Genomic DNA, 22,758 nt, shown 5'->3' on the forward strand with positions numbered 1-22,758 from the left:
TTTCAAATCATAGATGTGTGGAGTAGAATTTGGAGCCAAAAAGTTGAGCACTAGCAGGGTCTGGCTCTTGAGCTCGTACCGTCATCAGTGTTAAACTGCGCATTGAACCTTCCTTGGAGTCCCAGAGTTGCTGGGAGACATCAGATGTTATTCTGTGTCAGTCCTGCCACCTGCCATTAACCCTTTCTCTCCTAGGATCATTTGAGAAATTGCCTGCCTGGGCAGGAAAGGGGTTATTTCTGTGGAGGAAGTAACTGCAGGTTGATTCCCTTTACTAATTGCTGCTGACGGATCTCTGTGACAAGAGAAAACACCTTATCTCTCAGACTAACTAGTGGGGTGTGGTGTGACTAGTCACATGGTTTCCGTTCTCTAGGAGAATACAGCCTATCAAATGATGTCTACTGGAGAGATGAACCAATCAAGCAGGCGATTTACGTACGTACTGTTATGTGATAAGAGCACTTTTCATTGACTGTGAACCTTTTATTTTTGAATCTGCACTCAGAGCCAATCTTCTTAGAGGCGGCCCAGCTCCTTTGTCCCTAGGTAGAAGTAATTGAGCATTGGAGCCTCTTTGAGGGGACTTGGGAGGGTCCTGGAAATTGATCTGTTGGATGTCAGACTGTGAAAGTTCCTGAGAAACTTGAGGTGGGAGGATTTATTCTGTGGAGAAAGATGGGGAAGGAGTAAGAACTAAGGCTCCTTCCCTCAAGTCAAAAAGAGACTCAGCCCTGGATAAGCTGACCCCTGCTAGGAACTAGGATCACAAGGCAGGGACTTGTAGATTGGCCTCTTTTCCTAAATGTGGTAGAATTGGCAGCCAGCCTCTTGATAGACTGACACTGAATTACAGCAAGTAAATGCAACAGGAGACCAACTAGGAACACATATATGGGCAGACAGATCTCACAAGTTAGGCTCGCTCTCTCTCTCTCTCTCTCTCTCTCTCTCTCTCGCTCTCGCTCTCGCTCTTGCTCTCGCTCTCGCTCTCGCTCTCGCTCTCTCTCTCTCTCAGGATGTTTTCTAGAATGTTGGTAGTGAGCTGAGGGCTCACCCTGCATTGTTTGACACTGTGCCCTTGTGAATACTGCTGATTCCCCTGACATGGTTCAAAGTGCTGGGCTCAACGCAGGGAAGAAAGACTGTTCAACTGGGAGTTGCTAAACTTACAGAAAACCTGTGACTTTTTTTTCCACATTCCTCTTAACCCTAGCAAATGACCACTTCTTGTATATTTCTGTTGCTTTTTCCATTAGATTACTTAGGGAGCTAATTCTTATTTATTGATATAAATTTTGGCATTGCTTGATTTTACTCAATGGAAAATTGTGCTTTGAAGTTTTAGAATATTGCACAACTAAAAAAAATAGATTGGGAAAATTTTTAATTTGCTTAGTAGAAACGAATTGTGAAATAAGAGATTGAAAGTGTGTATTATTCCTTTGTGTTTGAAGAGAAAGTTTTTGTTTAAAGCAATACTAAAAACCAGACAGATAATTCTGTCTTCAGAGGCCCTGTGCTCATGTGCACACCAGTGGTTACCCTGGAGGTAGGGGAGATGCTGGGGGGGGGGGTGCTCTGTCCCTCCAGTAGCTGCCTGATATTCAGTCCTCTAGAATCTGAATGTGAACCCTCCAGTCATCACGAACACTTGACTTCCTCTGTCAGTTACTGGAGAACGTTTGAACTCAGGTGTTTGATTTGAGGTGAGGACACAGTAGCTTCTACAGAGTGTAGGTGTGCTAGAGAGATGAGAAACTGTCTTGCTGCCTTGTTTTTCCACCATATTTTTATATGGGGAATTGAAAAGGAAAGAACGAAAATGAGAATGAAGGAAAAACACAAGGTGCCGATGGATGCTGGGGCAGCCTCCTCCTCAGCAGAGCCGTTGCACTAAACAGCGGTGGTGATGAAGCCAGGTATTTGAAGAAGTAGACTTCACTGGTGTGGTCTTAGAAAGGTTGTCCTTTTACATGTGAACTGTTTCCTTGTCCTCTATCTGTTTACCACCCCATTCACTAAAGTCACCTCAAAACTCAGTTCTAGAAGGACCTTGACAAACAGACATACTTACCTCCTGGTTAGTGGAACTCTGGGACAATGTCCTTTGTGATGGTGTTTTCAGGAGTCCTTAGGTTATGTTGAGAAAACTCAGTGTAGGCCAAACCAAAACTGATGGTTCTGTTTTTGTAATTGTCTCTTTCATGTCCTATTATACTCTGTATTAAAAAACAGGGTTAAAAGGCCATAGTCCATTTCCTAAAATGTAATGCGCACCTTGTATCTGTGAGGTGGTCTGTTGGTGTTTTTATCCGAATAGGTTGTCAGGTGAATATGACCCCTTCCCGTTACCCAGAGGGTATATTCTCCAGGTGGTCAGAGTGCAGGTTATTTCTTACACAGAGAACCTACCTTCCCTCCATATGATTCTTGACCTCTGCCCTCATCTCCCATTTAATAATTTAAACAAATCTGAGGCCAGGTGTTGTGGCACAGTGGCATACACCTGCAAATCTGCACATGGGAAGTTAAAGCAGGAGGATCAGGAATCGGGGATAGCCTTGGCTACAGAGAGAGTTCAAATCCAGTCTGGTATACATGAGTCCCAGCCTCAAAACCAAACACAGGGCGTCTGAAGGAAGAACTCTCCGCTGGTGCTGTTCAGGGGGCACTGGCAGAGTGTCTGTGCCCAGTCAAGGTGTTAACCCAGTGAACAGATAACTGAAAATGACAGTGTTGATAGGAAATAAGGTTCTGGTGCCACCATGGAGTCAAGTCATTGACCACTCCTGACCCAAGCGAGGCTTGATTATACTACTGTGGAGTCTACGCGTGCAATAGTCAGTGGCCTCACTCCCCTGGTGGGCAGAGCCGCCTGAGCAGCTCGTGACCTCTGGGTGCTATCACAGTGCGTTAACCAGTGCTGTTTTCCAGGCAGTTAGGCTGGGCTGAACTTCTCAATATCAAACAGTGCTCTTCTTTCTCTATAGATCTTCAGCAAAAGCAGGTACTTGGAAACCACAGGCTCACCTTCTCTATCTATTCAATAATTATTAATGAAGAGACCTCCATAAAGGAGCACTTGGCTGTTACTGATAAATGTACCAATTACTAAAGAATCTGTCTCCAAGCCATCCGGTGATGTTCGCAGCGTCACTGTGGAACTAACTGTCTTGTGTTACTTTTTACTTCCCTTTGGGTGGAGCCTTTTAGACCCCCCAGGGCGGGCTAATCTTTCCCTCCAGGTGGTGACTTAGCCCCGTGGTTGGGCAAGCACTCCTAGGCCGAGGGAGCCAGCTGCATCACATCTGCTCTGTCTGTTATTTGGTGATCAGCCAATCAGCACTAGCTCCTTATGTCTAACTCTCGTGCACCTCTCCCAGACGCTATTGGGTTTTCTCACTGTTGCCAGTGGACGTCATCCAAACAGTGGGCTCATATCTTATGGTTTTTGTGCAATCATTGTTGTATCGTAGTCCTAAGACTCATTATAGTGTATTTTTGATATTTTTGAAATGTGTTAAATTTTTTAATTCAATAATAAGAGCCAGAGCATGTTGCAGCAAATCTATTGTTTGTAAAAAATAATAATAAACAATAAATAAAATAAAATGGGATATCTTTTCCATGCCTTTGCTTTGTAAATATTTCATGAAGAATTGCATTTCTATGTATAATTAGGTTCTTTACTAAAAGTATGTTTAGGACTTTTTACTTTAGGGGGGAAAGAATATGGAAGACCTATTTTATGATAAGACAGCAAATAAAATGCTTTCTTTATTGTTGAGCACCTCATACAGGTATACAAGGAAATACGATCATGGCTGTTCCCCATTTTTGTCCTCCAACTTACCCTCTAAACCTCATTTTGTTTTATAACTTTCTGCTAGGTCCATTACCGCTGCCCATCACGCTTGGGTGTGGGCCTGGAATGTGGGAAACCCTCCCCCAGTAGGAAAATGCCATATGATTCTTCTCCAGTATGAAAATAGCCTAAGATTCTCCTCCAGTAGGAAAATAGCATATATGTTTTTTTTTCTACTAGTCAACTTTGCATCCCTCCTTATAACAAAGCATCTGACACAGGCAGTTAGTGAAGAGAAAGATGTTTACCTCACAGGGTTAAAAGCTTACTTGGAAGTTCTAGCAGACTTGTTTCTGGAGGGACACATGGAAGAGTGGAGAAGTAGGGGTCACCACTCAGCCAGATAGATCTGGTCAATCCTAGTCATCAGTGGGGGGTTTAAGGCAGATTGACCTCATTTTCTAGTTAGGCGCACAGCATCGGCTCAATTCTCAACTGCTCACACCATCGTGGACAGCAACCGGGAACTTCCCAGGAGTCCCATCTCTTCAAGCATGCACCACAGCGTGTTCCACAAGTATGTTCCCAAGTGATCTAAGACTTCCAGTAGACCTACCTCCCTAAGAGCACCAGGCTCTTACGGGCCAAGGCTCAGTGACAGTGGACTCCTGGAGCACATAGACCACACCCAATCCATAGCACCATTTGGCTGGAATGGCCCCAAGGATGACTCAAGGTTCTTTGTAGGTGTTTATGTTTGAAGAGATGTACTTAGGAGGGGAAGGCAGGAGGCTTAGAAGCTCAAAGTCAGCCATGGTTTGAGGCCAGTGAGACACTAAAAAAACCTTGCTACAGGTTGCATAGTTGTCAGATGATGACTGTTAGCCGAGGAAACGGAGCTGCTACAGTGCATATGTCACAGCTGTTGGCAGCACAGAACTCGGGGCTGGCCAACCCTGGCCAGCATCCTCCGTAAGGGTAAAGTGGGGTATTAAGACTTGAGACTTGGTGAGTGTTGGCTTCCGAGAGACTCGCCATCCAGGTAAGCCTCCAACTTGGTGCTACCTCTGCTCTCACGGAGTGTCTTCTAGACTGGATTTCAAGTAAGATCAGCTACCTCTCAATCCAGGTAAAGGCATCTTCTCTTCACCTGGCATCAACATTTAAAAACGTGGCTCCTTGACAGCACACTAAGCTCTTTCGGTGTTGCCAGGCAAGCACTGTACCATGAGGTACATTACAGGGGCTGAGATGGCACTAGTGGTACTCCCGAGTTTGTTTTCCAATTCCAGTGATAATCCCTGGTGTCCTAAAGGCCTCAAGGACTTGAGGGGGGTGGTTTTAAGATCTATTTTTCTTTTTAATTATGTGTATGTATGTGTGCGTATGTGCACGTGTGTCTGTGGAGTCCAGAAGAGGATATCAGGTCTCCAGAGGTTTAGTTTGGGAGGTTGTGAGCCACTCGATTGGATGCTGGGAAAAGCAAATGCTCTTAACTGCTAAGCCACCCCTTGTCTCCGCTGCTTACAGGTTTTGTGACTGTAGCAAAGTTAACCTGTTTAAAGCAGTTTTTGTCATTAAACAGAAGTCACAGCTTCTGCCATAGGTGCCAGATGATAAGAAGTGCTTCTATACCATCTCACAATAATGTCATGCATTGAGTCACTAAGGAACATCAGCCCTTGGCCTTCTTGGACTTTGCCTTCTCATCTGTAGCTCATGAATAATAATTCAGCGTCACCCAGCAAATAGTCCCATCAGGTTTGCTAGAGCGTTCCCAACACTGAACTCTGGGCTTGTGGCAGTGTCATTAGTCACTGGTGGGTTCCAATCAGGAGAGGAGCTGCTGCCCAGGAACCAGCTGTGCCTAAGGCTGGGGACACATAGTCTCCTTTATGCAGTGAAAGATCCAAGGTGGGCAGAGGGCAATAGGAACACTGAGAAACAGTGAAAACCGTGTGTTGGGGGTGCCAGTCTTTTGCTGAAGGGTACATATTTGATTCTGGCAATTGCCGTAGTTTATGTTTGAATGTTTGCCTGTCTGTATGTGTACGTATGTGTAGGACCTGTGTGCCTTGCGCCCTCAGGTGGCAGAAGCGGGTATTGGATCTTTGGAGCTGGAGTTAGATGGTCGTGAGCTGCCACGTGGGTGCAGGGACCTGAAGGTGGGTCCTCTGCAAGAGCAGGAAAGGGCGCTCAACCAGGGAGCCACCTCTCCAGCCCCTATTTCCCCATATCTGTACAAGGTGTACTTTTGAACTTTTATCTTGGACAGGCCCCACAAGAAATACCTATGTATCTGTGTGAGTGCAGATGCCAGGGGGAGCACAAGGAGGTTGGAGAACAACCCGAGGGAGTCCATTCTCTCTCCACCATGTGGCCCCAGGGATCAGGCTTGGCAGTGGCACCTTCACCTGTTGAGCCATCCCTCTGGCCATTAAAGACTTGTATTTAAAAAAACAAGAATCAAAAGTTAATTCCAATGGAATAACCTCCCTCCCCACAAATGTACACGGAAGAGCTAGTGGAAAACATTTCCCCCTGGCCTCTGGGAGTTACTCAACCCCACTACTGCCTAGTAGTGTGCTCTTGCCCTTAAAAAACCAAAAGCGATGTAAATTGTATATGTGTGAGTGCTTGCTTGCTTGTATGTGCAGCATATTTCGTGCAGTGCCCTTGAGGTCCAGAAGATGGCATTGGATCTCCCCTTCCCCAAACTGGAGTTACAGAGTCGTGAGAAACATGGGTGCTAGGAAGGGAACCTGGTTCTTCTGCGAGAGCAGCCAGTGTCCTTAACAGCTGAGCCATCTCTCCAGCACCCCTGAGATTGCCTTCTCACGTTTTCCACTACAGCTATTTACAGTTTACGGGAGGATTTCTACTGTGGCATGGCGTGTAACCTCTGATGTGTTCTCAGGTTTTCTCTGGCTGGTCTCCTACTTAACACCATCGCCCTACACGACGTGAGTCTCTTTTCAACAATATGACTCCCCTTTCCCCTCCTAAGCTTTCAAGGGCTGGGCCTTACTGACCCTCCTTTTACAACTTTACTCTGCAACCATGCCCGAGGGAACTTAGGAATCAAGGTTAGGAAATCACAGTTGTCTCGCCACGCACTTGTAGGGGAGGAACAAAGGCGGTTCCAGGTCTCCTTAGAGCGTCTCAGACCACAGGTATTCTGGAACGTCGCGGTAATTTCTGTGTTGTTTCTGGCTGTCTTTGTAGTGCTGCTGTTCTCGGTAGGCCCGCAGGGCCAGCACCACGCTGGCTATGTATAAAATAACTAGCAGGCAAGCAAAGGTGGCTGCTGCCCCATCGGTGCCCGCTAGCTGGCAGTTCATCCAGGTGAGACCCTTGCGGGCGTAGACTCTTTCTCTGGTTTTGCAAGTGTCAGTGGAATTGATGCGCAATGCCACGTACAGGTAAAAGCCAATGCCGACGCAGTAGCCCACCGCTGCCAGGAGACTGAAGGCGGCCTCCAGAAGCAGCCACCTCCCAGGCAGCTTCCTTAGACTCTTGGCTCCCTGCAGTAAAACGCCCATAGTGAGGACGCCCAGCCCCAGGGAGACAGCCACGCCGCTGTAGATCAGGGGCGACCGCAGGATCGTGTACTGCTGGTCCAGCTGCCGAACCTGCTCCAATTCGGTGCCCTCGAAAGGTGAGTAATAGTTATTCCCGAAGCCACTGCCGCTGGCAAAACTGGCGCTGAATCCAGCCAGGACAAAATAGGAAGCCACGATGCACATGAGAACCATGCCATTCAAAATCACCTCCATTATCTGCACCACACCTAGGGGAAGAGAGAGTCTGGTTTAAGGCTGGATCACTCACCTGGTCAAGGGAGGGGTCCCCGGGATTCTAAAGATGAACGATCTGATTCAGCAACATAATCAACGTTCTTGGTTTAAAGATTTATTTATTTTATGTGTATGAGTACACTGTAGCTGTCTTCATGCACACCAGAAGAGGGCATCGAATCCTATCACAGGTGGTTGTGAGCCATCATGTGGTTGCTGGGAATTGAACTCAGGACCTCTGGAAGAGCAGTCAGTGCTCTTAACCTCTGAGCCATCTTTCCAGCCGCCCCCCCCCTTTGTCTTTTTTTTTTTTTAACTTTGTCATTTAAAAAAGTCCCAGTGCTTGCGGTGGGACCCAGGACTTGTGCGTGTAGGCAAGCGCTCTACAGAGGCCCTCGGCTGGGTGCCCAGCACCCTTGTGACAGCTCTGCAACCTCTTTAACTCTGGTTCCAGAGGATCCAGTGCCCTCCTCTGACCTCATCAGGCACCAGGTATAGAAGCAGTGCACACGGACAACGCTCATATACATAAAGTAAGTATTCTTACTTGGAGACTTAAAAAATTGTTACTGTGAATATATATATATATACATATATATATATATACACACATATATATATATATATATATATACATACACACACACACACACACACAAATTTAAAGCTGGAAAAACCAAAACATATACACACACATATGTATATATATATTTATAAAGTTGGGAAAAAACAAAATACACACACACACACACACACACACACACACACATATATGTAAATGGTCCTAGCCCAGGCTGGCCTTGAACTCTCTATCCACCTGCCCCAGCCTCCTAAGTATGAGGATTACAAGTGTGCAGTACTATAACTGCCTTAGGGTAGTTTAAAAGGTTAAACATAGGGGTTGGGGATTTAGCTCAGTGGTAGAGCACTTGCCTAGCAAGCGCAAGGCCCTGGGTTCGGTCCCCAGCTCCAAAAAAAAAGAAAAAAAAAAAAAGGTTAAACATGTGTGTACCACGTGGCTCTGCAATTGTACCCTTAGGCATTAACCCGAAAGAAATGAAAGGATACTTGGCAGTTTGAAGAGAGCCTTGAGTAGGAAGTCTGCCTGGGCTACATACTGAGAGCCAGCTCCAAAATTAAAAAAACAAAAAAGGAAGAGAAGTTTATGCTCACACAGAAACATGTCCATGAGTCTTCACAGTAGTCACTTTACTTGTAAGAGGCAAATGTTGGGAGAATTTACCTGTGACTGGTTCAGAGGAATGGGCAGGCAACAACCTGGGTGACTTTCAAGGTACTTAGGAGTGAAACGGAACAGTTCTAGTCTCAAAAGGTTACATAATGCGTGACTCCATCTGGGGAGCAGTCTCAGAGGGACAGAGTGCTGGAGATGTGCACACAGCCGGTGACTGGGGGCAGCGCTACGTGGGACGAAAGAGGGTAAAAAAGGGTGTGTGTGGCTTTAAAGAGGCAATAGGGGCGTCTGCTGGGACAGCACACTTCTGGGTTTTGTTGAGGTGATCACACTAATCTGCCACTGAAAAACCTGCAATAGAATCATGCACACGAGTGTGCCCTCAGCAAATGGTCTGCACACACTCGGAGATCGCCATTTTCCTGGATCTGACATCCTTGTTGGAGACAGCACAACTGCAGAAAGCGGCAGAAGGGTCTGGAAGATTGTGCTACACTGCCCTTGTGGCTTCTTGTGAAATTACAAATTTAAAGTTGGGGGAAACAAAACAAAACAAACCCAAAGACAAATGTCGTGAAGAATAAACAGAAAGTTTTCATTCATGTTCTCCATCTCCCCATACCCAAAGTACAGTTTCGCTGGGTAAACCAGACGGCCTCAGACTCTTACCCAGTCACCAAGACTACAAACATTTTTGTAAGTTTCTTACATGCTCCTCCTGCTTCCTTTCTCTCTCTCTCTCTCTGTCTCTCTCTGTCTCTGTCTCTGTCTCTCTCTCTCTCTCTGTGCACGTGTGTGTACATATGTGTAATGTGCTGGGCTGTGCATATGCACATGTCTCGAGTGTGTATGGAGTTCAGAGAACAGTCTCAGGTGACATTCGTTCCTCAGACGTTTTCCACCTTTCGTTTGAGGCAGGTCTGTCACAGATCTAGTACTACCTACCAGTGAGTTCCAAGGACCCACCACTCTCTGCCTCCCATCTCGGCGGCACTGGATTGCAGGCATTCAGCACTGGGGATCTGAACTCAGGTCCTCATGACTGTGAGGCAAACACTATCGGCTGCTCACTTACTTTCCAGTCTTTAAGCAATGAAAAGCATTCATCTCTGTGCCCCCCCCCATCTCCACACACACACACACACACACACGCCATCATACATCTTGCTGGTTTCCTGTACTGTAGGCCAACTATATCTAGTCTGCAGAATGGCTACACATTTATTATGAGACTTCCAGTTTGGTTCTGCGAATGGGCCAGTTTGCTCAACCAGGTTTCTACAAAGAAATACTTGAGCTGTTCACTGGCAGGGAGTTTCTTAGAAGTCTGGAAGATGTGCAGATTCCATGAGGCAGTGAGGTGGGCTAAGGCTGAACACCTCTTGTCTAAGATCCCTTGCTCGTCAAGCTGATAGAAGCTTCAGGCTGCACTTCCGGAAGTTCCATTACTATCCTTAGATCCTCAGGATGCAGAGATGAGAATTTTGAGAGACAAAGAGGAATGCAAATGGACCCCAAATTCGAATATCAAAATCTAGTATCTGTTCTTTCCCTGTTTACTAAAGTCCTTCTAAGCCTTAGATATTTTATCTGATGAATGAAGTTAAGTCCGCCAGCTCCACTCGGCCTCCCTCCCACACAGACCTGTGGGAAGGATCAGATGGAAGGGAGAACAGTCAGCCCTCTCTGGTTGCAGCTTCTGCAGCCAGAGAGTCCATTGAGGATCGAGCTGCATCTGACCATAGAACAAAGATGGGCTTTTTCTCAGCAGTGTTCCCTAAACAATGCATTCTAGCAACTGTTAGCATAGCACTTACGTCGGGAATATGTAATCCCATAATATACAGGAGGTTATGTATATGAATATATTATACACAAACATTATACATGCCGTTTTACACAGAAGGCCACAGCACTCTCAGATTTCTGTATTGGAGGGGACAGTCCCTGCAGACACTAATACATGACTAGAATTTCTTGAAAAATCATAAATGAATGGTAGGGCCTCTCTGCAGTGTTCTGAAATCGGAGGAGAGTAGTATGAGAAGCAGGAAGAAACGGGGAGAATTTTGAAAAGGAGCTGTTTCCCAGCAATTAGAGCATGTCTATCCATTACACCAATGGTACCGTATTTATCATTGAGGCCGTTAAGGGACAGCAGCCAGTTCTACAATCCTCAGACCCAGCTAGCAGAGCCTATCATCTACATGCCCACATGAATTCCTGAAAATCCAGGGGCCACAACAGCGTGGGGATCTGAGAGTTGAGAAACTGTATCGCTCTAATTTAAAATTCAACATTAGATTCTAGCTGCCCACTCTTCAACCGGACTCTGCAAATACAGCAAGCGATGAACCAGCCCAGATGTCATTGGTGGGGGTAGCAAACTCCCACACTCTGTATCTTTCCCAACCCTGATTTTCCTTCCATCAGCATATAGAAACAGAAATGCTGTGCAGATGGGAAATATAAATCCTTTCCCTCTGCTACACACAGCATACATCTCTTGGTTGAAGTGGAAGAAATCTAGGCTTCCAATCTTCCGCTAGGTCTAATGACACTGGGTTTGTTGAAGGAATGGCTGCAGGGTGTTATTCTGGGCAGTAGCCAGCCTGACATGCCTTAGCTAAGCTACTCAAAGTGACAAATGTCTTAAAGCTGCTAATACGCAAAGATAAACATCAGAGGGAAGGAAGAAAAGGCAGACATTGCATTTCTCTCCAAGTCGGGGTGGGTCGGGTTTCCACAAAGATGTCAGAGGTCCGTGGGACAGAAGTCCACTGTGTCTTTGCTGTAATCCCCAGTGCCCTTCCGAGCAACGCTGCTTTTTACGGTCGACCATGTAGCACTTGGCTTAATTCTGTGTCTACCTCTGTCTTTGCACTGTACATAACTGTCCTGAGGGGAGGGGAGGGAAAGCCAAGGCAAGCAAGTCTCTTTGATCTTTTTATTTTGTAAAAATAAAGTGAATATGTGCAGACAAGGTATCTATAGAATTAAGAATATCCCCTTTCGGGGGCTGGGGATTTAGCTCAGTGGTAGAGCGCTTACCTAGGAAGCGCAAGGCCCTGGGTTCGGTCCCCAGCTCCGAAAAAAAGAACCAAAAAAAAAAAAAAAAAAAAAAAAGAATATCCCCTTTCGGGGTTGGGGATTTGGCTCAGTGGCAGAGCGCTTGCCTAGGAAGCGCAAGGCCCTGGGTTCAGTCCCCAGCTCCAAAAAAAAGAACCAAAAAAAAAAAAAAAAAAAAAAAAAAAGAATATCCCCTTTCCCCTTTTCCTTGAGCAAAACTAAAAAAATGTTCAAGAGAATTTCTAACCATAACAGGGGTATGCAGTTCTGTCCCCAAGGCTGAAGTCTTCCACATCAATCGATGGAGTTTTAAGTGAATAAAGTGTCATGAGCATAGAGAAGACCGCTGCCTCCAAATTAAAATGTTTTCTTTGGAACGCTTGGATTTTTGCATCAAGGGACATAGTCACTTGTACCGGAATATACTATAATGGTCCCAAGCCGTAATTCAACCTGTAATCAAGTCCATGAAGTTGTCTGGCTAAAAGTAACATTCTTCTGCTGGGAAAGGGACTTTACATTCTTTTCTTTTGAGTAGACCCTGAATACCACTGTGGGGTTGGAGTCTTCGTACAATGGCACCTTTACAGGAGGTACAAATGCTTATTGAGCGCTGGAAGTCACTGTAAGCGGCCAGGAGAATGGTTTCTTTGCAGCTCAGCGAGTTTAATCTGATTCTCCTTTCCTTATCCCATGCCCTTAAACTTAAGTTTTTCTGGGGCAAGTACGCTCCAGAAACCATAGAGTTAAAGGGGTGCAGGGCCTAGATACTCAGTGGGGAGATGCCCCGTGTGTCTGCTGAAGAGGGCTGAGTTTAGGATAGTTCAGAGAGAGCAGTCTTCTGTCGACGTAGGTTTCTGTGAACTGTAAGTTTCCAGTGCAATTGTTCCTGCCCTGACCATGAAGTACACTCTGCCTTCCTCCCGAGGGTCCTTCATTGTTGCTGATTATCTGGTTTGCAGACAGGATCTTGCTCTGCAGTCCATGCTAGTCTGGAACTCAAGATTCTCCTGCCTCAGCCTTACAATTGCTAGGGTTCTAGGATTCCAAGTCCGTACCACCAAGCCTGGCTTCAGTGTTTGGGGTTTTCTTTTTTTTTTTTTTTTTTTTTTTTTTTGGTTCTTTTTTTCCGGAGCTGGGGACCGAACCCAGGGCCTTGCGCTTCCTGGGTAAGCGCTCTACCACTGAGCTAAATCCCCAGCCCGTGTTTGGGGTTTTGTCACAGTGTTTGTTAGTCCCACACTCACAGAAGATTGCAGAGAACACAGCTCGTTGTCTCAGAGAATACTCCTCCAGGCAGCCAGGAGCTAAGCCCCGCATACCTACACCGGCTTGGTATTTCGGAAGCCTTAGTGAGTTCCACATCGAAGAATTCCTATGAAAGATTGTGGTTGAAAGTGGCTTCTATCACGTAAATGTGGCAGAACATTCTAGAAGTCTAAAACTCAAGCATTTCCGTGGGCTTCTCCTTCAACTTCTTAACTTTTCGGTAACCCTTGAAGGCCAGGATGGCTCCCACAGCAAAGACCCCAATGGCCATGGCTGCAAAGACTCCTGTTCCTATGTCTCCCCCGTGGAGACCGCAGTTGAAGCCACTGTAACCTTTGCTCTGATACAGGGCCTCCCTCTCCTTACACACATCTGAGCTATAGGCCGCAGAGAGGTGTTGGAAGAAGAAGTACAAGGCTGGGACATACGCCCCAGCGATGAGTGCATCCATTAAGCCCTCGATCACCAGCCACAGTGGACAGTGCCACGGGACCCGCAGGGCACCCCCGAGGAGGAGGAGACAGGAGAAGGTCATGAGGGCTCCGCTGTAGGCCATTGCTGCAGTGACCGTGGGCAACTTGAGTTGGTAGAACTGGACATCCAGCTGCTGGGCTTTCTCCCCGTCAGCACCGTCGAAGCCACTGTAAGCCCCTCCGTACTGGTAGTAGTAAATCCCCCCCAGGCTGGTGATGCCCGTGTAGCCCCCCGTGGAATTGTAAGAGACACAGCTGCAGGCCAAGATCAGCAAGTTCAGCAAAGCCTCCAGCATCTGGCAGCAGGCTGCAAGAAAAGGGCGTTACGGTTTGGAGATGCTCCGTTTCGATAGGAGACTCATCTCAAGCTTCATCCTTCCCAGGAAGCTTCCTTTCTCTGCCTCGGTGGGCAGTGTAGGATGCACAGTGAGTGTTAGGGGGCAGCAGGGACCTATGCTCGCTTCAAATCCTTTCCACTGAGAAGCATGGCATTCAAAAAAGCCAAGCGGGCATGGCTGTCAGTAAAGCGCTCACTCACCGTGTAAGCATGAGAACCAGAGTTTGCTCCCAGCACCCACATAAAATAACAGGCATGGTGGTAAATGACTGCAATCCTAGTACCTGGGAGGCAGAGGCAGGGAGGTCAGGAGTCCTGGGCTAGCCTTGACTACATAGTAAACTTGGGACTAACCTGGACTATACGAGATCCGCCCCCCTTTTTTTTTCTGTCTCAGTAAATCTAAATCTCAATTCTAAATATATTTTTGTATGCCAGCAAACATAAATCACCATATAGATTAATTCTTAATTTTTATTATTTATGTGTATGAGTGTATTTGCATGTGTGTGCAAGTCCCCCTCCCCACCCCAAACCCGGAAGGAGCTGAGTTTCAGACATTTGTGAACCACTTGATGTGGTACTGGGATCTAAACTCTGCTCCTCATTATAGAGCAAGCACTGTCAACCACCGAGCCATCTCTCCAACCCTGCTTCAGAACATTAAAGAAATGTAAAAATGTTCCAAGTAGTTTCAACACCTAGCACAGGCTAGCCCGAAACTCTTGATTCTTCTGTGATGGGGTTACAAGTGTGAGTCATCATTCCTGGCACCATAGGAAACAACTTCAGTGGGACAAAGGGACAGCTAAGTTTCTCCAGTGCACTGTGATGTGATAATGTGTGTGTGTGTGTGTGTGTGTGTGTGTGTGTGTGTGTGTGTTAGTTAGTTAGTAGGGATGGGAAATAATACACTTCACTTCACCTTCTGCCAAAGAACATTTCCTAGTGAAACAGCAGAAGGGCTAGAGGGAGCCCACGGTGCTCCTTCCTCCTCTGTTAGGCTTAGTAGGTCCCCAAAAGAATAAGCAGGGCTGTGGAGATCAGTTGTCACCCTTAAAACAAAGGCATGAGGCTCACAGGACTTCCCTGACACTCATCCTTCCCGGAGCAGTTGTCCAACCTCTGGCTCAGGGCAAGTCCCCAGACCCCCTTTCGAATTAACCCTAGTTCAGATCTGACTGGTACTATATCAGGGTATTAATTATTAAAAAGGAGACATTGAGGAGTTGGGGATTTAGCTCAGTGGTAGAGCGCTTGCCTAGGAAGCGCAAGGCCCTGGGTTCGGTCCCCAGCTCCGAAAAAAAGAACCAAAAAGAAAAAGGAGACATTGAAACTATAAATTAGAAAAAACGCCCACACAAGTTTCTTTTGTGACCTTCTCAGGAGATCGGAAGCTAATGCACTGACAACATGATCCCTGTCCTTCCCCTCTTGGCTACGGACAGTATGATGGTTGGTGGTGACTGTCAACTTGAACTGACGGGAACCTAGGAGGTTAGGAAAGTGAGCTTCTAAGGGAGTCTGTGGGGTTTCCAGAGAGATTAGAGGCATAAAACTCCCCTTTCCCCACCTAATGTGGGCCGCACCAACCAATATGCTAGAGGCTCTAAAAAAAAAAGGGGGAGAGAGGGACTCTACTGCAGGAAGTCTCCTAGAGTCTCCTAGTCCCTGTCCCCTCCTCCTGCCTCTGATTCCTGGCCATCAGGAAGTGAACTGATCCCATAGACTCTTTCTCCCTCTTCAGAGATAAAACCTCTGAGACTATGCCCCTTGATCTCCGCTCCCTGAGGCTGTTTTGCTTAGTTATTATATATATTTTAAACCACAGGACCGCTTCTTGCTGTATGTGTGTATACAAAGCTATGTAACACAGACTGCAACGGGACCGACTTCCTCTTAGGAAATTGTCCCTTTGGAAGGCAAACCCAAGACACTCTATACACCTGGAGGTTCTGAGCCAAAGACCAGCACTCTTGACAACAGAAGTCCAACTCCAGGCGCTGATGACCCTCCACAGGTAATATCCTGACTGCACATGTGTGAGTGTGGAGTCTCCAGCCTTTGTCACATCAGCTCTAGGGAGGTGGATGGAGATGGGTGACTCCAAGGGCTCCATGCTCAGCCAGCCTAAACTGTGTGTAAGTCTCGGGCCAATGAGAGACCCTGCCTCAAAACACAAGGTGGACTGCACTTGGGGAATGATGCTTGAGTTGAGATGCACACACTCTTACATACAGGGGTGGGGGTTGGGGAGGTTGGGATGGGAACAACTTTAATTGGGAGAAAAATGAAATTTTTTTGTTTTACTTTAGTCTTTTGAGAAAGCATCTTCCTAGGCTCCCCTGAAACTTGTTACTCTGTCACCTCAGTCTCCCAAGTGCTAGAATTTCAAGAATGTCCCATCAAGCCTCCTTGTCTGTTGTTTAGCGACTACATTGTCCTTGGTTCATCTAAATCATGGACTCAAATAATCCTCCCTCCTCAGCCTATGTAGCAGAGCCAGCCGGACCTGCTGCTGTGTGCCCCCAGGGCGGACTGAAAAGTTAAACTTTCAGTCTGCCACTTTGCAATAATGCCCAGAAACTATTAGAAAATACAGACCTCTGTGGTTTAAGGACAGAGCTTCTAGAGCCAGAGGGCAAAGGACAAGATGGGTGGGGAGGGAGAAGTGTTCCATATGCAAATGAGCTGAGATTTACAGCTCCTAATCACTGAACTGAGCTCTACACCCATCCCTCTGTCCGAATAAACAGAACCCACAGCACCACAGGCTAGGGGTGGGGTGAGGGAAGCCTCCTGTGTGGGTCACAAAGGCACCTGCTTTCAATCTGATCTTTCGTTCCAGTCCCTAAAGATGTTTCTATCTGAGATTTCTTTCTGGCAAAGTGGTTAGGGCTTATCTCTTCTGCTGGAGTCAGGATCTCACTGTGGGAACTTTCTAGAGCTGAACCACAGTGAGGACGTCAGAGTGTCCCCAGAGGGCCACAGGGTGCCCCGTTTGCTGGGAGGGATCCAGGGAGGGATGACGTGGTTTCACTGACAAAGGAAAAGCCACAAAGGAGCCACTCTAATGTGGACTTAAAAGCCATCAGCTGACCTGCATCCAGGTTCATCTTTCCTGTTCTAGCCGGTCCTGATGCACTTGGCTGTGTCTCTGCAAACAGTGCTCCTCTGTGCACCTGAATGGGAGCTCTAAACTCCAGCCTTAATCTCGCCCAATCCCCTGCCCCCACCTTGTCCGCTACTTTCCGAGGGCTGAACCATCAGGCTCAAAGCCAAAAAGCCAGAAGCAATCAAACCTAAATATAGGTGTGTTTTGGTAAGAAGCACAGGCCCTGCCCTTTCTTCTTGGTAAATCAATCACAGAAAGGAAAAAAAAAAAAAAGAAAGAAAGAGAAAGTTAGTCTAGGGAGAAACCTGTTAGCCAGCCTCTGGCTGGTTCCGGTTGTTTACAGCCTCGGGAGAAGAAAGTTCTGCGGGAGACACTTTGAAGCCTTAGGCTGGGGCTCCAAGTTTCAGTTTCAGGGCCTTTACTTAATGGCTGTGTGACCTGAGTGACTTGCAGAGCCTCAGGTGTTGTTAAGAGGGTTAAGGCATCTCTGGAGTAGTAAGTTAGGCAGGTGATGAAGCCCACGTGTTCAGGGGGTGGAGGCTTTCACCAGAGTTCTTTATAATCTTGTAATTGCTACTCCTTCCTCCCTGTGACACAGCTTCAGCTGTGGTTCCGTGATTCCCCCGTGTAGGCTGGGATGTTTCCTCTCTTAGTCATGGGCAGCCACGGCCGACTAGCCATATACCATTGAGTTCACCCTGACAAACCCGATTTTCCTCTTTGCTGGGCTGATGAGACCAGGCTAGCTGATAACTAACACTAAGCCATGAGTTTTAAATGCTCAACACATTGGTTGGTTTTGTTTTATTGTGTTTTGTTTCAATCAAGACACAGTCTCCTATAGCTCTGGCTGGCCTTGAACTCCTGACCCTCCTATACCCACTGACCGAATGCCACTGTGCCTGACTTTTATTTATTTTCTAATTTTGCATGTATATATTGGCACGTGTGTGGAGATCAGAGGACAACTTAGGGAAGTTGGTGTTTTCCTTTCACCAAGTAGGTCCCAAGGATTGAACTCAGGCCCTCAGGCTTGGCACCAGGCATTCCTTAGCCATCATGCTGGTCCCCCTGGCTTTTGCTTTAAGTGAAAGAGAAATTATTAACATGCTGGGTGTGCATAAGGGCTGAGTAGTTTTGTGACTTTTTTTTCTCCGTGAATTAATATGATTTTGTTTGTTTATTATTTGAGACAGGGTCTTACTCTGACAGGGTCGCCCGCGCTGCTTGAGAACTCACAGCAATCTTGCCTCAGTTGGGATTATAGGCGTGTAAGTCGTCATGCTAGGCTGTGAACTTGCTCTTAATGTAAAATATATTCTTACTGTGCATCTCAGGCGATGAAGATTGAGAGCCAGTGACTGATTGGGCGTCAGCTCTCTCAGGAGACCACCCTTATGCTTGGTTTGAGGACAAACTCTGCTGGGGCCATATTCCCTCTCTAGCCTCAGCTTGCTATGCAAGAGGAACCACAGGGAGCTCACAGCGCATTCAAGGTACAAAGTTCCACCAGCGGGCTGGGAGGCAGAAGCCTGCTCAACCCAAGCTCAGAGCCAAGCATGCTGGATAAGCTTAGGGGGAGCCTCATTGCAGACTTCAGACCTTCCTGTATTCTTTTTTCTTTTCTTTTCTGTTCTTTCTCACCCCCCCTTCTTTCTTTCGAGAACAAGAATCCAAGCAACCATGAAAGTGGAACCCAAGAGGAAAACTGGACAAGCTGCCAACTCACCGACACTCATCCCTCCAAACCCCCACCTTGCCTCTCCTCAAGCCATTTGCAATATAAATGGCTAGACAGGGTCCCCCAAGGCTCACCTCTCCCTGTGCACAAATATCTGCATTTGTGGCATTCCAGAATCCCCTCAGCTTCTGACTGGTAATATTCCTCTTCCTGTCGAGCAGGCTCGGAGTATGTGGATATGTATCTTTCCGAAGCCAGTTCACTGCAACCAAGGAACACACAGACGTTAGGGACGGGCCTGCAGCACAATGGTTTGTTTAGTATTAGGCCTTCATTTATTTTTTAGTTTTCAAAAATATCACTGAATGAAGCCCAGGCTTGCCTCAAATATGTGATCCTCCTGCCTCAGCTTCCCAAGAGCTAGGTCACAGTTGTGTGTGATACCATGCCCACTGGTATTCGGACTCTCAACTTAATAATGAGGTTGACCTGGAACCCCTGATTGTCTTGCCTCTACGTTCCAAGCGTGGGTTATAGTCACGCACCACATCCAGCCAGCTACTTTTGAGATCTGACATCCGTCCTTTGGCCACCCCGGCACCTGCTTCCCTTTGCCTACCTAACCTATGCAGGGCTCTGCCCAAGAGCCAACAGCAACATTCTACTTCTGGGACACAGAAGCCGTCCCGTCTCTCTTTGGTTTGCAATCTTAAAACCTTTCATCAGCACACTGGAGACTCCGGCACTGTGCACACTGACGACCTAGGTGTACTAAGCCAGCAGCACCGAGCTGCTCTCCACTCCTAAAGATAACCCAGGCCACTGGGGCACCGAGGAAGCTGTGTTTCTGCTCGAATCGCCTTTTATTGTCCTCATCCATCTCCCTTCCACAGAACTCAGCTCTCGGTCACCTTCCTTGGCATCCTGTTGGTGCTTAGTCAGAAAACCATCCTCAGTCGTTTCGGAAGCCCGGTTTCTTCTGTAGGGGCTGACTTCACACTGGGCGGCAGGTGGCTCTTTTCTCTGATCGCTGACAGTAAGTTACTGCATGTGGATCCCTGCATCCCCTCCCTCCCGTAAATGCTTAACGGAAGAGCAGACAGGGGGAAGCTGCCCTTTGGCCTCAAACCTTTAAATAAGCCATGAGCAATTGCATGTCTTTTATTCACTCTGGGGTGAGGCAGGGTAACCGGGGCTCAGGGTTAAAAGGAAACACACCAATGTACCTCTTGTTTTTCTATTCCTGTGGTTGCAGCTCAAGATGGGTGCAGCCAGGAAACACTAGCTGGAGTGTCAAAGGCTGAAAGAGCGGACAGAATCTGGGCGCAGCTTTCTTAAGGCTAGTTGGTTTTAGATAATGTAACATAAACTCCTGATAGCAGCTTTCCCTGGTGTGTTGTGAACTCAGCCTCCAAATCCAATGGCAGAGGCTGGGGCTCGTCAGCTAGAACAGTTGTCTCCAGGGAAAAGAATGGACAGTTTTGACAACTAAGCGCGCACGCGCCCCTACACACACACACACACACACACACACACACACACACACACTCACACACACACTCACACACACTCACACACACACACTCACACACACACACTCACACACACTCACACACACACACACACACACACACACACACACACACACACAATTTACTCACTCCCCAGAGCCTGGTTCAACATCTGAGGAATTGGATGGCGCGCTAACTCTCTAGGAGGGGGTGTGGCGACCAGTCCCCTTGGTAGTCTTCCCTTCCACCCTCACTCACAAAACCTTCCAGGATACAGGGGGATTTCGGGACCCACAGGCCAAGTTCATTCATTCAGGACGGTGGGGTTCAAACAAACATAAGATTTGAAACAAGCTGCTGAGAAAGACCTCAACTGACTTGGTTACAAATCACCCGAGAACTTTTAGGTGGACTTAGTTTCTTGTTTAAAAGTGCAACTTCTGTTAGCAGGCTGCTGCGCATATGGCCTTGGCAGGAAGAGCGAGTCCAACCATTAACTCTTCGTTGGGCTAACTTTATTCAGCCCCCGGATACCTGGAAACTGAACTTTGAAAGGTAGAGGGGGGCAAATTAGGGAACAAGACAGAAAAGTCTGTGGCCCTCCGGCTAGCCCCACCCATCTAGCCTTCTAAACCATTCCGGTTTCGATCCTGAAACTCTCCTTCCCCTGGTTCTAAGGATTTCCCACTTCTCCTTTGATAACCAAGTTCAGACATAAGGTTGGGACGTCGTAATACCATCTCCCCGTGACCCCCGGCGGTCCGGGTCCCCAGCAGGTGCACCTCTCACCTCTCCAACCCGCGGCGCCCGAGGCCATGCTTCAGCGGCGGCTCTGGGCCCCGCCAGGGTGCGGGTCCCGGAGTCCCGGCTGTGTCCCAACTGGGTCCCCAGGGCTCGGGCCGCGCACGGCTTTGGCGGGACTTCTCCCGGGCTCTTTGTTCGGCTGCGCGATGACCCGCGTCCCTGTGTCTGTCCTGGCGCGGTTCTCGGTCGGTTCTATGTTCCCGGCCCGCCCGACGGTCCCCGTTTCCTCTCACGTCACCGTTCCTCTCCCTGTGCCTGTCCCCGCCTGGGTCCCGCGGCCGCTCGACGTGGCGGTCTCGGTCCCGGTGTGGGCGCCGGTCCGGGTCTCTTTCTCTCGGACGGGTCCGGGGCTCACGGGTCCCCGAAGTGTTTTTCATGGCCCGATTCCTGTCCCCGCCCGGAAACGATCGGAGGGCAACAACCAACCACAAGTTTCCCAGGCAGGTGGCCAAGCTCAAGGACCGGGCGGCGGCAGCTCACCTGTGCGCACGCGCACTTGCCCTCGGGCGGTCCGGAGAGGGCGCGCCTGCCCCTGGCCGCCAGGGGGCGGTCGTGGTGCCAGCAGGGGACATAGGGGTGGGAGTGGGGTGGCTGAGGGGTAGAGAGTGGGAGGTGGGTTCGTGTTATGGGCTTAACAAAGGCTATTGGTCCAAGGAGCAGGCAAAGGGATGTGGCCCAATCAGCTCAGCTTTCAAATGCTGTCTCTTACTAGAGCTATAAGCAGGCTAGGCCAATCATTTGTTTATTTACTTTCATGGTATGGATTTGAATCCCAGGGCCTTGCATGTCTAAGTGATCGTGATACCGCTGAGCTATATTCCCAGCCCCAAACGAAGACCATTAAATCCACTAAGGCGGTTCCCTGCCACTGGGCAAGGATTTGAGCCCTTTTGATAGACATCTCAATAGCGGGAGGAGTTGGTAACACTGCTGATCTGAACTTGGGTGGCATGACCCACTCCCAGCTGCTGTGACGAGTTCCCCCAAATGAACCCAGCAATGGCGATTTCCTGTCGACCAACTTACAAAGCGTCTTGAGTTTGCTTCCCCAGAGTGAAACTATCATTCATCCCTCTTCTCAGCCATCCAACCGGCCAGTCAGTCAGCCACACATCCACCCACTCACTCATCCAGCCTCTCATCCACGGGTCCTCTCCCTCCTCAGAGAAGTTCCTTTGGACAGAGATAGTGCTCCATTGTGTGCAGAGACTAGACAGGAACAAGGACGTGGTAGAAATGCAACAGGAGGTTCTGCTCTGTGTAGACTTGCAGAATAAGGGACTTGGGGTATTTTCAAATCATGTTTTTCAAAGTAATGAGGTTCCAAGGAAGTGTGGGCTTGGAGTCCCACTCTGACCCTTGTCTTCCCACAATGACACACATGAGTCTGGTGACATCCCCTGTGTCTCCAGCCCTCACCGCGGTGGCTGGGCACTCCTGTTGGGCTGAGAGACCCTCGGGTGGGTTCTAAGGAAGGGTCATGGCCATAGGTAATGTCTTCCCTGAGCTTTGTATAAAGCTCTTGGCATTTCATTTCTTATGGGAGCTGGAAGTATAGTCCTCCGAGGCTCCCATCCATGGAGAATAGGGGTTGGGGTGGTTAGAAATCTTTGTGATCCCCCAAAGAGTGGTAACTATCTTTGGCTCATCTACACAGTTTCTTCACAATGGGAATGTTATGACCTGGCCTCCTGGCCAT

General features: G+C 48.0%; 1 protein-coding gene across 2 annotated transcripts; it reads right to left on the reverse strand.

The window, feature by feature from the left end:
• Window positions 1-6,841: 6,841 nt before the first annotated feature.
• On the reverse strand, window positions 6,842-21,533 carry Marveld3 (MARVEL domain containing 3). Of its 2 annotated transcripts, none has more exons than NM_001109132.1 (3): window positions 21,045-21,533; window positions 18,879-19,006; window positions 6,842-7,598 (listed from the first exon to the last, which is right to left on the reverse strand). In NM_001109132.1, exons 1-3 carry the CDS (start codon window positions 21,434-21,436, stop codon window positions 6,961-6,963), a joined length of 1,158 nt encoding a protein of 385 aa, NP_001102602.1. In that variant the 5' UTR covers window positions 21,437-21,533; the 3' UTR covers window positions 6,842-6,960. The 2 variants fall into 2 exon arrangements, with proteins under 2 accessions (NP_001102602.1, XP_006255660.1); XM_006255598.5 differs by lacking the exon at window positions 6,842-7,598 and adding an exon at window positions 9,376-13,918 and having other exon boundaries at window positions 21,045-21,522.
• Between the last annotated feature and the right edge of the window lie 1,225 nt (window positions 21,534-22,758).

Source organism: Rattus norvegicus, chromosome 19 (genome assembly GCF_036323735.1).
Source record: "Rattus norvegicus strain BN/NHsdMcwi chromosome 19, GRCr8, whole genome shotgun sequence".
Lineage (NCBI taxonomy): Eukaryota > Metazoa > Chordata > Mammalia > Rodentia > Muridae > Rattus > Rattus norvegicus.